General features: G+C 38.9%; 1 protein-coding gene across 1 annotated transcript; it reads right to left on the bottom strand.

The window, feature by feature from the left end:
• Nucleotides 1-5,454: 5,454 nt before the first annotated feature.
• LOC141480332 (uncharacterized) lies at nt 5,455-8,019 on the bottom strand. The gene is made up of 2 exons (XM_074170241.1): nt 7,187-8,019; nt 5,455-7,127 (listed from the first exon to the last, which is right to left on the bottom strand). The coding sequence occupies exons 1-2, from the start codon at nt 7,767-7,769 to the stop codon at nt 6,865-6,867; spliced, it is 846 nt and encodes a 281-aa protein (XP_074026342.1). The 5' UTR covers nt 7,770-8,019; the 3' UTR covers nt 5,455-6,864.
• Between the last annotated feature and the right edge of the window lie 6,014 nt (nt 8,020-14,033).

Here is a 14,033-nt window from a genome sequence, read left to right as displayed (position 1 = left end):
ATTTTCATTGAATAACTAGTATATTTTCGATTTTACACGGAAAAAAGTTATGACGAAAGTTGTATGAAATTGGATTTTTTACAATTGAGAATGAATATCAACTACACCCTGCCCCAAATATCATGATCCGCGTAGCAAATTACACGGCTGCCACTGAAATAATGAAGCAGCAACCGCGAATCAACGGCTGTGACAGAATAAATAAATTGATCCACGGATTAATCGCCACTGTCGCGGGCCCGCGAATAGTAAGCGGATCCATGATAATCCGCGGAATAGATGAAAGTTTACGATGTAGGTGAGAAATTAAATACACTCTGTTTTAAAGTTATGACGCGGTTTCAACCGCGGATCCGCGACTGCGGCGGAATGAATCACGACTCAATCCGTTGAATGAATCATAATTCGCGGGATGAAGATAGGAAACAGATGTGGTCCGCTTCGCTCCGCTCCGCTTCAAAAATTTTTCGACACGCGAATTGAATTAATTCGTGACCGCCGTTGAAATTATTCTGCGGATTAAATCGCGGATTCGCGGTCACGGTCGCGGATCCGCGGATAATTCGCAGATAAAACCGCGGATCCGCGGCCATGGCCGCGGATTCGCGGTTTTATCCGCGGATTATCCGCGGATTCGCGGCCGCGGCCGCGAATCCGCGATTTAATCCGCGGATTATTTTAATTCGCGGCCGCGAATTAATTTGATTCGCGGGTCGAAAAATTTCAACCGCTCAGTTAACAATACCTTAGAAGTTGAGGATATGTAGTTCATTCCCAGATATCATAGCTTGAAGCCCAACCGCTCAATTGTAGGTGCCTTAGAAGTTGGAGATATAAAGATTACTCCTAACTTGAGATTACTACTCAGATTCTATCATCACGCATTAGTATTATCACTCTCAGATATCATCCGTCACATATATATAAAGTGAAATACACTATAATTGCAAGTCTATCTTCTCTATGAACCATCATCAATTGGTTCTCTTTGCAGGCAACTCAGGAGGAAAATTTTGCTTTGATCAGCTAACCACATAAATGTGCGTTCTACTATAATTGAAAGGTGAATACCTGATAGGTATTTCATTTCAAACAGACTAATTTGTAGTTATGTCAGCATAATAGTTGGAAAAAAACAGGAGCAGAATTTTTTTTGTCAGAATTTATTTTTTAAATTAGAAAAAACAAACAAACAAATTATTATTATTTTCATTACATTTTCAAATACAGATATAACATTTCGAAATCAATTTTAAACTAAAAATATAATTTATTCTACATATTGAATATGACTAGAACATGATTGGGTTGGAAGTATAAATGCTGCCACAACCCGTATATAGCAACCAGAGTATATATTTTCAAATAAAGCAAAATATTTACAACAATTTTGAATAGGCTTCAGTATGTATACTTCAAGAGAATGAGCGATGAAGATAGGATGACCATCGTCTGTGTGATTGTACAATTATTTGTGAATGATGAGATTTAGGGAAGAGTAGACACTGCCCCAACCACGCAGTGCCCTGTGTACACCAACCAACAGTATGTGTACTCCTAGGAAAGGAATAGGAATGAGGAATAGAAATTAGGATTATTCTATAAGGATAGGGGATGGTGGTGGACTATCCTCGATGGGGATTGGTGGGTCAGGAGGAATATCTTCATCGTCCGAATCAGAATCATCCGTCTCCCTAGGAAATAGGTCCCACATCACTGATGGCGCGTCATAGTCCACCTCGTCGTCATCCCACAGGCCATCATACAGGTCAGCGTCAGAATCAGTATCCACGTTGGGATCCAGGAACTCGTTTTCGGAGACGTCCGCATCATCGGTGCTGGTAACTTGCATCACCTGCAGTCTGGTATCGTGCCATGCTCCGGGCTGCTCGTAGTGATGATGCCCTGTGGTGGAATGTACCTCACCTTCTTCGACGGTCCAGTTGTCAGGTGACCTTCTGGGCTCCAAAAATGCGTGTGGCTCGGTGGTGGAATCCGCTTGTTGATAAGTAACTGCCATGTTGAAGATAGCTTAGCAACTGAATGTTCCATCGGAGACTCTCTACTTTTATACTTTCGAGAGGGAGTGGGAAGGAGTGGGGGAGGAGTGGGGATGATGTGGAATGAAGCGTTCATAAGATATTTTTTCCGGGATGAAAAGAAGAGAGGGAAGTGGACACTGCCCCAACCACGCAGTGCCCTGTGTACACCAACCAACTCACGTGTACTCCATGAAAAAAAAAGGATCTAGGGAAAGGAAATAGATGGAGGTTATGTCCCAACAACGTCAACTTTCTTCCTGATCCGCTCCCTGAGAGCCTTAACACGCTCGGCCATTTCGTCGACCTCCATGCGGTACCGATTTGTTGAATCTGCCTCAACACGGTACTCCTCATCGACCCCATTGATGCTGATTTCCACCTCAGCAATTTCAGCCAACAAACGCCGTTTCTGTTCGACTAGCTGCGCCTGTCGAACTTCAAATCGTCGTTTACGTGATGCAATTTCCGCCAATTTTGCATCGCTGCCCTGGATCGTCACCAGCTTCACCTTCCTCTCTTGGCATATTCTGTCAAGCTCAAGCACGTCCTCGACTAAGCTAGAGGTTCTCTGCGATGACGGTAACTCCAGGTGGCGGCCAGAGGGTTGGGCAGAAGTTACCTGCTGAACACTTGGCGTCGGTGGCGGAGGTGCTATGGGGCCGGCTGGTGGCTGATGAGATGGCTCGGTCGTGGCCTCCGAAGATGCCGTGATGGCTGGCTCAATGTCGCCCGCAGCAGTTAACATCTGCGGAGCCGTCGGTGACTGCTTTCTCGTCTTGGTCGCCTTAGACGTCGAGATGGTAGTATCTGACGTGGAAGGGGCCCGCCAGAGGGTCGAGGTCATAGGCGGCCGTCGATAGGGGTTGGACTCGTCCCACATCTTCATGTACTTCTGCAGCTCCGTCTGCTTTGGCTTCACCGACGACGCCACCTGTTTTGGCTTAGCGGAGGGCCTCCTCTTCTTAACGGGTTCGGGAGCAGCAAAGTCCTCATCACTACCGCTCGGAGCCGCTCTCTTACCGACAATCTTCGACCCCTTCTTCGCAACTTTGGCGGTGCTCTTCGTTTCAGAAGAAGGGGTGGTCGAAGGAACATCCTCCATCCAGCTGCTTCCGGGTCTTGGATCCGCCGTTACCAACACAACTTCTTCTGGAAGGGGGCTAAGTGGAGGTCCAAGTTGGAATTCAGTCAAGAAGTCCACTATATCCTGTGGTAGCTCCGATTGCTGCACCACCACGTCCTGCAGGATGTTGACCTTACCCTCCACGGATTTATCAGCGTCAATGATTGAAGACATACTGCACACTAGAAATTCACAAAATATTAGAATAAAGCATAATAATCAACATTACTTATATACTCACAGTTTTTATTCGAAGAAGATGAACACAGCTAGAGACCCAACTAAATTCGGTAGATATTCTAAGGCTAGAAGAAGCAGTTCGAATGATGAGTGCTCCTGAGCAGTCCCGCTTTTGTTACCTAAGCCACTCCTCCTCAACCCCCCTCCACTTACCACCTCCACTTTATCTAATACGGGGACTAAATGATGAGTCTGGCAACACTGTTATATTATATTCTCGCAGATTATGTGGATAGCTTGATATTATATATTCCAATATTATGAAAAATAGTTTATACCTCTTCAATACTTTGTGTTGGAATTGTAATGAAACAAGATGTATCACTGATATATTTTATTTCATAATCTATATCATAATTGATATTTACAATGGGAATAATATATATTATAATTTCAGAGCTTCGTAGGTATAGATTTACCACATTGAACTAACTAATCATCTGATTGTTCCTCCAATAATCTTATGAGTTGATCCAATTTTTCATCAGAATCCGCCTCATGATTAGGCATAGTTTTGAGGGCGTCGATAAGGAATTTGAAATTTACCTCAGGGCTGGTTTGGTACAACTCAATATCCTTATGCCCCCACGGTAATGTTTTTGTGGTATTGGGGATGATGAATCGCTTATCATCCTTGTATGATAGCGCAACTTTATTACACATTAGAGTATACACATCGTGTAACTCACTTCGAAAAGTGCTCATCTTACGCAATATGGTACCACCTGATTCGACTATTTTCCTATAATCGTCAAGTGACATTTGATTTTGTATGACCGACTTTTTTATCCCTTTTGCCTTCTTCAATTCATCACTAACGGACTTGACATGATATGCTTTTGCGCCGGTACCATAAAAACTGATAATTGGATCATTAGGAAATTCGTCTTTCATATTTCCCAATATTGGTTCAGTTATAGGCAGAGCAAACTGATTTTCAACTTTGTAGTTGGATGTATCGAATTTCTCTACATTGTCCCTCATGAAATCATAAAAGTTCTCCGTGAAAATTTTAAGAATGAGAGAGTCGGTATCGGTGTAGAGGAGAGAAGCATTTGACCCATAATGTTTTTTTATGAATTTATAAAAAAACTCATACATAACTGTTTTAGATAAATCAAGAATACTGAATCCAAGATATAGCGGTTTATTGTAATTTATTTTCACTTTACCCATATGAATGGCGACAAAGTCCTCTGAGAAAATTGAAAGCGTTTTAAAATTTGGCCGAGCGATGAGAGCATTTGCACCAGTTGTACGCTTTATAGACTCCCAATGAGTCACAAGCCGAATGTCATTTCTATTATCAACGTTTTCCATTGTTTTTCCAAAGACAGCATTTGTTCTTGTCTTGAAAATATTTTTATGATGAACATTTGTAGCTTGATTTCTCATTAGGGTATTAAGGTCTACAAATTTCTTCAACCATGGTGATTGATTGAATGAGAGAACTCTGTGAGTCCTCATCACTATCAGTCCATTTTCAATTGCCTGCCTCAAAGCCCTATAATGAACAATGTATTTTCTCTTATCATTCAGATTAGGTATTAATTTGGGTATTTTTGAATTTGAACCGGGTGGAATTACGCTCTCTACAAGGAATGGCAGATCCGAATGTGCATCGTGAAGTTCTTCAGGGTAATGGACATCTACTTCCAGAACATAACCCTTAGGACCATCGTCTGGAACACCCATGATATCTAGTTGAAGAATTTCTTGTTCGGATAGCCATGTAAACCCATCTGTCGGTAATGGTTGGGACATACTGTGACCATAGAGGTTCGTAGCGTCCAAATAAGTGATGAATGATGATGCTTCATTTTCATCATAATCGGGTAGAAAACGATTATTAGCAACATGCTTTCTTTCAGAACACTGACTAATACCCCCACGAATACCCTTTTGGAAAAAAGTTATCATGTCAATATCCGTAAGCAATTCCAGCTCTACACCGGTGTATTTGAGCATGGCATCCCAAGAATGGCCAGGAGAAGTAAAATAGTGGGCTGGATCTAATTTATATTTATCCAGACATATATTACGGAAATTTTCGAAAATATCACTTAAAATCAATACATCTGATTTCAAATACAAATCTGAATAGTCTCCTAACGTTTCACACTCGAACAAGGACCATACACGTTTTGCCCTCTCATAATCATCCTCAGATATGTGTTTCTCGTTCAATTGATCATAAAAATCGGATTTTGATGGTAGCTCAGTACAATCTAACGTGGTCAAATTTTTAACAAAACTGTAGGGAAAAACTCCTTTCTGTCTCATCAAAAGAAATTTTTCATTTTCCGGAAAACACTTTCGTGTTTCATAACATTGCTCATCTGACAAGCTCTCCCCTAACTGCTGCAGTGATGACGCCATGAATCTAAAGCTATCGATAAATCTCAGCTTTAGGAATTGTTTTTTCAATTTACCAAATTTATCTATTGTGGTACCCATCAATAGATGCTTAGTGAAAGAAATGTAATTTTCCTTTGTTTGACCGATAACCTCCACCTTGTTCTTATTAGTGCATAACTCTTTTATGAACAAGTGGCAGTCATAGCCGCTCAAGTTATGGAAAATTATTGGAACGAAATTCGGTAACTTGTAATTCAAATTACATCGAGAATGTGCAGCTCCATATCTTTTCTTTCCCGTCAAGTGACAATGATCTCTCACTTTGACGTCACCCAATTCGAAGGGTTTCTCACAAATACCGCAACTATCAGCAGTTAAAAATTCATTCTCCTCTGATGCTGTTAATGGCTTCATTGGCACGATACGATTCAAATATGTATAGTAGATGGCCCTCAGGTCAGACTCCAGCCTGGCTACAAATACTTTGGCAGCGTCCTCCCCACGATAAAGAACAAATTTGGAGGCTGAATCATCGAAAGAACAACGAATTCGGTATGAGAATGAGTATGGCTCGTGAATAAATGATTTATTTGTAAAGGAACGTATTGGATCCGGTTCATTTGTATGTATAGGCTTCAGAATTGATTCAAAATCAGCGTATACCACGAAGGGGACTTTCAACTGCCTTTCAAAATTTTCAAATTTTAATATATTTTCCGGTATGGCCCTACCACATTTATCAATTTTGATTTGCGTTGTGGGAATGGTGGTACAAATAAAATTGCAATCATTCAACTGATGTCGTAATAATTTGCGTTCGTCTGAAAAATACATCAAACAACCATCACAAAAATACATTCTATGCCCGTGGGATGAAATTTGTGATGAAACTAACCTTGATAGATCCTTTATCCAGCAATAGTGGCTATTACTAGATTCATCGGTGATGTTCAATAAATTTACATGGCGACCGAGTTTCCGCCGTGCGTAATAAAGAGGACCCACAATTTCATATTTCGGTTTGTTGTTTTCAAAAGTTGTTTCTAACCCATAAACATTGACTGAACAATCATTCATATTCTCAAATTGTGGAATATCACGTCATTTCATGGGAAAATCTATACCTTCAACATTAAGTACATCTCTGAAGTCTGGATATGAGCCTACTTCAGAAGTTCTAGTTTGCGCTGGTCGCAGAGCTGATGTCACCGCCCAAGCGAAGCAAAAATGGTCTTCATTTCTCACATTAACTACTGCCCTCTTCAAAGCGATGAATTCTGGAAGCTTGATGTAGGAGGATCCACTGAGAGGACTATATTTGTTGATGTTTACTTCGATAAAAACAACTTTCTCCAGAGTCCAACCTGTAAACACATTATTCGTTTAATGACTGAAATCTTTCATATTTATGTAGATAATATACCTGAGTCGCGTTCTTGAAATTCCACAGCTTTTGCAGACAACGTGCCGACGAATGTCCTATAAACCTCTTCAAGGTTGTTTGATTGATCAACAATTTGGTTTTGGCTGTTGAAAGACTTCACCTCTAATATTTCCTGCGTCTGAAGTACGTACCTCCCAAACAACTCCATGTTCACTTTCAAGGTGTTATGAACTTGCACCATTCGATCAATCAAAGTCACAACTTTATGCCTCACTTCATTAAAGAAAGATTGATAGTCTGAATGTGGATTCTTACTTTCGACCCTGTAGCTAACAATCCTATATTTAAATGCGCTGTTGATGATTTTCACACCATCCTCAAATTCCGTACAGGAATTTGTTCTATGCTCCAATGTTTTGAGGTGTGAATTCATCCTATTCACAGGTACCATTCTATTGCAATAGTTGCACAATTCCTGAACTGCACTTGGTTGGGCAGAATCCACTCTGGGCCGTTTTGCTGGAGGACCTGCATCATTATCCGGCCTGCAGGACTGCATTTGATGACGACGCATGTTATCTTTACGGCTGAAACTTTTACCACACCTATCACAGTGAAACATATTTGTAGATATATTCAATACGCGCGATATCAAACTAACTCCTGTGAATGAGTAGCACCTCTTTTATATGTTCATTCAAAAAGTGGGGGAGGGAAGGAGAATACACGAGCGCCCTCAAATTTACATCAGCAAAGACACATGATATTGTAGAAGGTCACTCAAAGTCAAACTGAAAACGCACTCCAAAAGTCTCTTCGTCCATGCGGCTGAAGGTCGTTCAAAGTCGAATATTCTAAATAACAACGTGGATCAATTAGGGTCGTTCAAGGTCAAACTTGAAACATTACCTCAAAGTCACCTTGCTTTTGTCGCGTGATGTGTGTCAGGGTCGTTCAAAGGCACTGCCTCAAAGTCACCTTGCCTGCCTTGTGTAACGTTGATCAAGGTCGTTCAAGGGCAAACTCAAAACAATCGTTCAAAGTCACCTTGGTTGCGTTAAATCGTGTAGGTGCAAAACTGGCTCGAATTCATTGGAAGTCAAAGTCACCTTGTCGAAAATATGGGAAAAGAATGAAGGTCATTCAAGGTTAAACCCAAAACAGCACCTCAAAGTCACCTTGTCTGCGTTGCCGTATGACGCATGCCAAGGTCGTTCAAGGTCAAACTCATAACACCTCCTCAAAGTCACCTTCGAAACTTCGTGTGACGTAGAGGTCATTTCAAGGTTGAAAGTGGTGGGGGGAGGTTCTGAAATCGGCTTAAACTAACTACTGATATAGTCCGATCATCTGATCAAGTAAATCAACGCCCCCCATAGAGTGATTATATAATTTCACAATCTCTGGTCGGGTAACGTTTACGCATTTCTTTTCGCTTTTATCCCATCTTGAAACTACGTCTTGTTGGCCAACACCAACAAAATTTGAAGCAAGGACTACTGAACGATTGTCCATCCACTTCACTAATACAACATCCCCCTTTTCAGTTGTCACTTCATCATAAGAACCCCTACCTGTTCGTTTCAACTGTTTGTCATCCAGTATTGGTGGCTTGCTGAATCTGTTTACTCTCACTGTTCCAGCGGAATATATGTTTTTATGCCTCAAGACTTGGAGAAGTTGAAATGAGGAAAAATAATTGTCAAAATACAATTTATGTCCATCTTCTTGTATTCTTTCTGAAAGGAGAAGGATAACTGTTGCTCCAAGGCCAAATGTTTTCAGGTTTTCTAAGTTCAAGCCAGTAGACGCTCCTTGGTAAATCACAAAATCGTATGCCATTCCGGATCTGCCGCATAAAACAAATATTTTCACACCCCAAGGGGTTGGTTTACCTTTCACATATTGTTTTATTGACAGATAACCCCTAAATGGGACAATTTGCTCGTCAATGCATAAATTCTCTTCTAAATGTAACTCAGTGCAACGATTCCTAATTGCATCATAGAGAGGGCGTACCTTGTAACGGGTGATTTTTTAAGATCTTGAGAACTTAAAAAAAAAAAAACGCATAAAATTTGCAAAATCTTATCGGTTCTTTATTTGAAACGTTAGATTGGTCCATGACATTTACTTTTTGAAGATAATTTCATTTAAATGTTGACCGCGGCTGCGTCTTAGGTGGTCCATTCGGAAAGTCCAATTTTGGGCAACTTTTTCGAGCATTTCGGCCGGAATAGCCCGAATTTCTTCGGAAATGTTGTCTTCCAAAGCTGGAATAGTTGCTGGCTTATTTCTGTAGACTTTAGACTTGACGTAGCCCCACAAAAAATAGTCTAAAGGCGTCAAATCGCATGATCTTGGTGGCCAACTTACCGGTCCATTTCTTGAGATGAATTGTTCTCCGAAGTTTTCCCTCAAAATGGCCATAGAATCGCGAGCTGTGTGGCATGTAGCGCCATCTTGTTGAAACCACATGTCAACCAAGTTCAGTTCTTCCATTTTTGGCAACAATAAGTTTGTTAGCATCGAACGATAGCGATCGCCATTCACCGTAACGTTGCGTCCAACAGCATCTTTGAAAAAATACGGTCCAATGATTCCACCAGCGTACAAACCACACCAAACAGTGCATTTTTCGGGATGCATGGGCAGTTCTTGAACGGCTTCTGGTTGCTCTTCACTCCAAATGCGGCAATTTTGCTTATTTACGTAGCCATTCAACCAGAAATGAGCCTCATCGCTGAACAAAAGTTGTCGATAAAAAAGCGGATTTTCTGCCAACTTTTCTAGGGCCCATTCACTGAAAATTCGACGTTGTGGCAGATCATTCGGCTTCAGTTCTTGCAGGAGCTGTATTTTATACGGTTTTACACCAAGATCTTTGCGTAAAATCTTCCATGTGGTCGAATAACACAAAATTGCTGCGAACGGCGACGAATCGACATTTCACGGTCTTCAGCAACACTCTCAGAAACAGACGCAATATTCTCTTCTGTACGCACTGTACGCATTCGTGTGGTTGGTTTAATGTCCAATAAAGTAAACTGAGTGCGAAACTTGGTCACAATCGCTTTAATTGTTTGCTCACTTGGTCGATTATGTAGACCATAAATCGGGCGTAAAGCGCGAAACACATTTCGAACCGAACACTGATTTTGGTAATAAAATTCAATGATTTGCAAGCGTTGCTCGTTAGTAAGTCTATTCATGATGAAATGTCAAAGCATACTGAGCATCTTTCTCTTTGCACCATGTCTGAAATCCTGCGTGATCTGTCAAATACTAATGCATGAAAATCCTAACCTCAAAAAAATCACCCGTTATAAGTTATCCTCACAGTTTACTGGTATGTCCAAATTATTTACACAATGTAAATTATTCCGGAGCTGGAAAAATCTATCCCTACTCATTGTTTCACGAAAAAGATGTATGTATAGTGTTTTATCCCAGAACAGGCGGACTTGGAAATTTTAGACATCTAATAGCAATGTGTAACCCAAATAAACTTCGGATTTCTGCAGAATTAGTTGGTTTGAATCGAACATTTTTTTGATGGGCATAGATATTTGTGAAATTTGCCATATTTTCAAATTCGGCATCATTTATATATTTCTGGAAATAATCCAAAGGGTTTAGTACTACAAACTCCTCACTGCTTTGATCTAATTCATTCCAGATTATACAGTGTGACCCATTTAAAATGGAACCACCCCTGTAGAATGTGCATTTTTCAATCAATCTCAATTTTTTTTTATTGAAATATTAAGCATGAAAAACTGTATCTTGACACTAACTTTCACAATTTTAGTTTTATTTCCAATGCACTCTATGGTTTTTTTGGTTTGTCAAAAACGGCAAAAGTTTATTAGGCAATTTTTGTTTTCAAATTTGACTACACCACTGGATTCGTAGTCGTTATAAATCAAAACTGTCAAATTTTCATTAAAAAATATTTGTTAACGAAGTTACAACAACTTCAATTTTGGAAACAAAGTATTTGTTTGTAATTTTTATTCAGATTATATACATATTTGAGATCTGACAACACTGTCATCACCAAGTAGAACACCAGCGAATTTGTACAGTGAAAATCCGAAGTCAACAGCTCAATGCGTTCTACAGTTATAACTCCTGAAAATATGGTAATGTGAGAGATTTGTGGTGCAAGCGTTTTGTAATAAAAATCTGACTACGCCACTGGATTTGTGGATAATATTCCCTTAAAATCATTCATTTAAGTGTAGGTTACGAGAAGTGAAAATAAAAATGAAAATTGAATAATTGAATAACAGAAAATTAAAAGTTCATTTTCAAGTTACGCAGTAGTAGACCAAGTTCAGAATCTCATGTCATGGGATCTCCCAATTGCGCTTTTACCAAATCTTGATAGAATCTTGAAGTATTAATGGTCATACTTGTAAGCTTTTTGGAAGTTTCCCAATAATAAATAATAGTACTTTTGTAACAGCGCACCTGAAAAATCACATTTTATGAGATTCTGAACTTACTCTACCTTCTTCTATAGCTGATGAAAACAAAATGTATACAAACAAGTTTCAAAGTATTTATTCAACAATTAATTGCCATTAAGAAAAAACTGATACTAAAATAAACATTGATTTAAAACTAAACATTCAAATTTTTGTGGCTTCTACCAAACCTCCATTAAGTTCAATACATTTATCGTATCTCTTCCGAATATTGTTTACACTATTTCTTATTTGTTGAACTGTAATTTCGGCACAAGCTTGTCGTATCCTTTGCATGAGTTCAGCTCGATTCGTTGGTCTTGTTCTGTATACTTTTTGTGTCAGAATACCCCACAGAAAAAAGTCTAATATTGTTAGATCAGGCGATCTAGGTGGCCATTCAATTAAGTCACTACCTCGTCCTATCCAATGATTTGGAAACTGGTTATTTAGCCACTCTTTAACAATCCTCGAATTGTGCACGGAACAGCCGTCGAGCTGAAAATATAAATTTACTTGTTCCGCAAGAGGCATTTCATCTATTTCGTCCGATAATTTAGAAATTCCAAAAAATTTTGCCCGTTTATGTTTCCATCAAAAAAATATGGACCTATTATTCTATTTTGTACTATACCACACCAAACGTTGACTTTTTCGGAATATTGACTTTTACAATTTATGATCCAGTGCGGATTTTCCGTAGCCCAATACCGAGCATTTTGCGATGAAACTACCCCATTGGTGCTGAAAGAAGCTTCATCACTAAACATTATGCAGTTTAAAAAATTTCTTGTATTCAGGTACTCGCCTTGTGCCCACAAACAAAATTCCATACGTTTCACTTCATCACCTGCCTTTAAAGAGTGAAGAAATTTAGATTTAAATGCTCTCATTTTGTTTTGTTTAAGACATCGTCGAATAGTCTCTCTCGGTAAGTTTAAATCCAAACTGGCGACTCGTAAACTTCTGTTTGGGTGGTTTCTAAAATAATCTAAAACAGCACCTTCGTTTAAATTTCTTCTTCGGTGATTATTTTTTAAAATATGTTTGCTGACTGCACCGGTTTCTTTAAATGTTTTGTTAATTTTACTGACGGTGCTTCTGTCAATGGGAAGTCGATTTGGATGTCTGTGATTAAATATCCTAGCTGCTTCTCTTTCACTATGATAATTGTCCCCAGAAATTCTCACAATTTCAATTCTTTCTTCTAATGATAATTGCAAAGCCATTATTAAATGCACGTAACTAACAACTATTATTTTATTTATGATTAACTGTCAAAATCACAGCCTACTGTTGATTTATTATAAAACCTTTGCATAATGAGTTCAGCTTCCTCAAATTATTGATATCTCCTCTAAAAGATTGTTTTAGCTGAGTTATGAAGAATTTACAGGGAACAATTTTTGTCCTGCTCTCTGTTTTATTATTGAATAAATGATTTCCATGCTTTAAATCAATTTGATTTTAGCGGCTATGCGGAAGAATGTACTAAGTACTGCATAACTTGAAAATGAATTTTTAATTTTCTGTTATTCTAGAATACACTTCTCGTAACCTACACTCAAATGAATGATTTTAAGGGAATATTATCCACAAATCCAGTGGCGTAGTCAGATTTTTATTACAAAACGCTTGCACCACAAATCTCTCACATTACCATATTTTCAGGAGTTATAACTGTAGAACGCATTGAGCTGTTGACTTCGGATTTTCACTGTACAAATTCACTGGTGTTCTACTTGGTAATGACAGTGTTGTCAGATCTCAAATATGTCTATAATCTGAATAAAAATTACAAACCAATACTTTGTTTCCAAAATTGAAGTTGTTGTAACTTCGTTGTTAACAAATATTTTTTAATGAAAATTTGACAGTTTTGATTTATAACGACTACGAATCCAGTGGTGTAGTCAAATTTGAAAACAAAAATTGCCTAATGAACTTTTGCCGTTTTTGACAAACAAAAAAAACCATAGAGTGCCTTGGAAATCAAACTAAAATTGTGAAAGTTAGTGTCAAGATACAGTTTTTCATGCTTAATATTTCAATAAAAAAAAATTGAGATTGATTGAAAAATGCACATTCTACAGGGGTGGTTCCATTTTAAATGGGTCACACTGTATCAGGAGTATGAAAATTGCGCTTACACCATTTGATATCCTTTTTTTGAGTTATGATATCTTTGAATATTGATTCCCCCGCTGTCTCTCTAAATACGGATAGAGGCAAATCATCTTCATCATCCCAATGAGATTCTTGAATTTCGACTGTTTTTGGTCCTACTTTGTCCGCTCCTATACGTACGATGTTTGTAGTGGGAGCTTGGAAATCGTTTTCTTCTTCCCCAAACTCATCATCGCTCAACTCCAAATCAGAACAATTTTCTAGAAAATCTAATAAAACTTCAGCAT

This window comes from Leptinotarsa decemlineata, unplaced genomic scaffold (assembly GCF_025532065.1).
Source record: "Leptinotarsa decemlineata unplaced genomic scaffold, Ldec_3_MD MMD2_P_RNA_scaffold_7, whole genome shotgun sequence".
Classification (NCBI taxonomy): domain Eukaryota; kingdom Metazoa; phylum Arthropoda; class Insecta; order Coleoptera; family Chrysomelidae; genus Leptinotarsa; species Leptinotarsa decemlineata.
The sequence above is the reverse complement of the archived record's forward strand: the minus strand, read 5'-3'. Positions and strand labels throughout refer to the sequence as shown.

What these genes read in the sequence shown, in the direction of transcription:
- LOC141480332 (XM_074170241.1), bottom strand. Translation starts at nt 7,769, where the DNA reads ATGTTTCACTGTGATAGGTGTGGTAAAAGTTTCAGCCGTAAAGATAAC. An exon ending in ATTTCAAGAACGCGACTCAG is followed by an intron (nt 7,128 to 7,186) that starts GTATATTATCTA and finishes ATGTGTTTACAG; the next exon opens with GTTGGACTCTGGAGAAAGTT.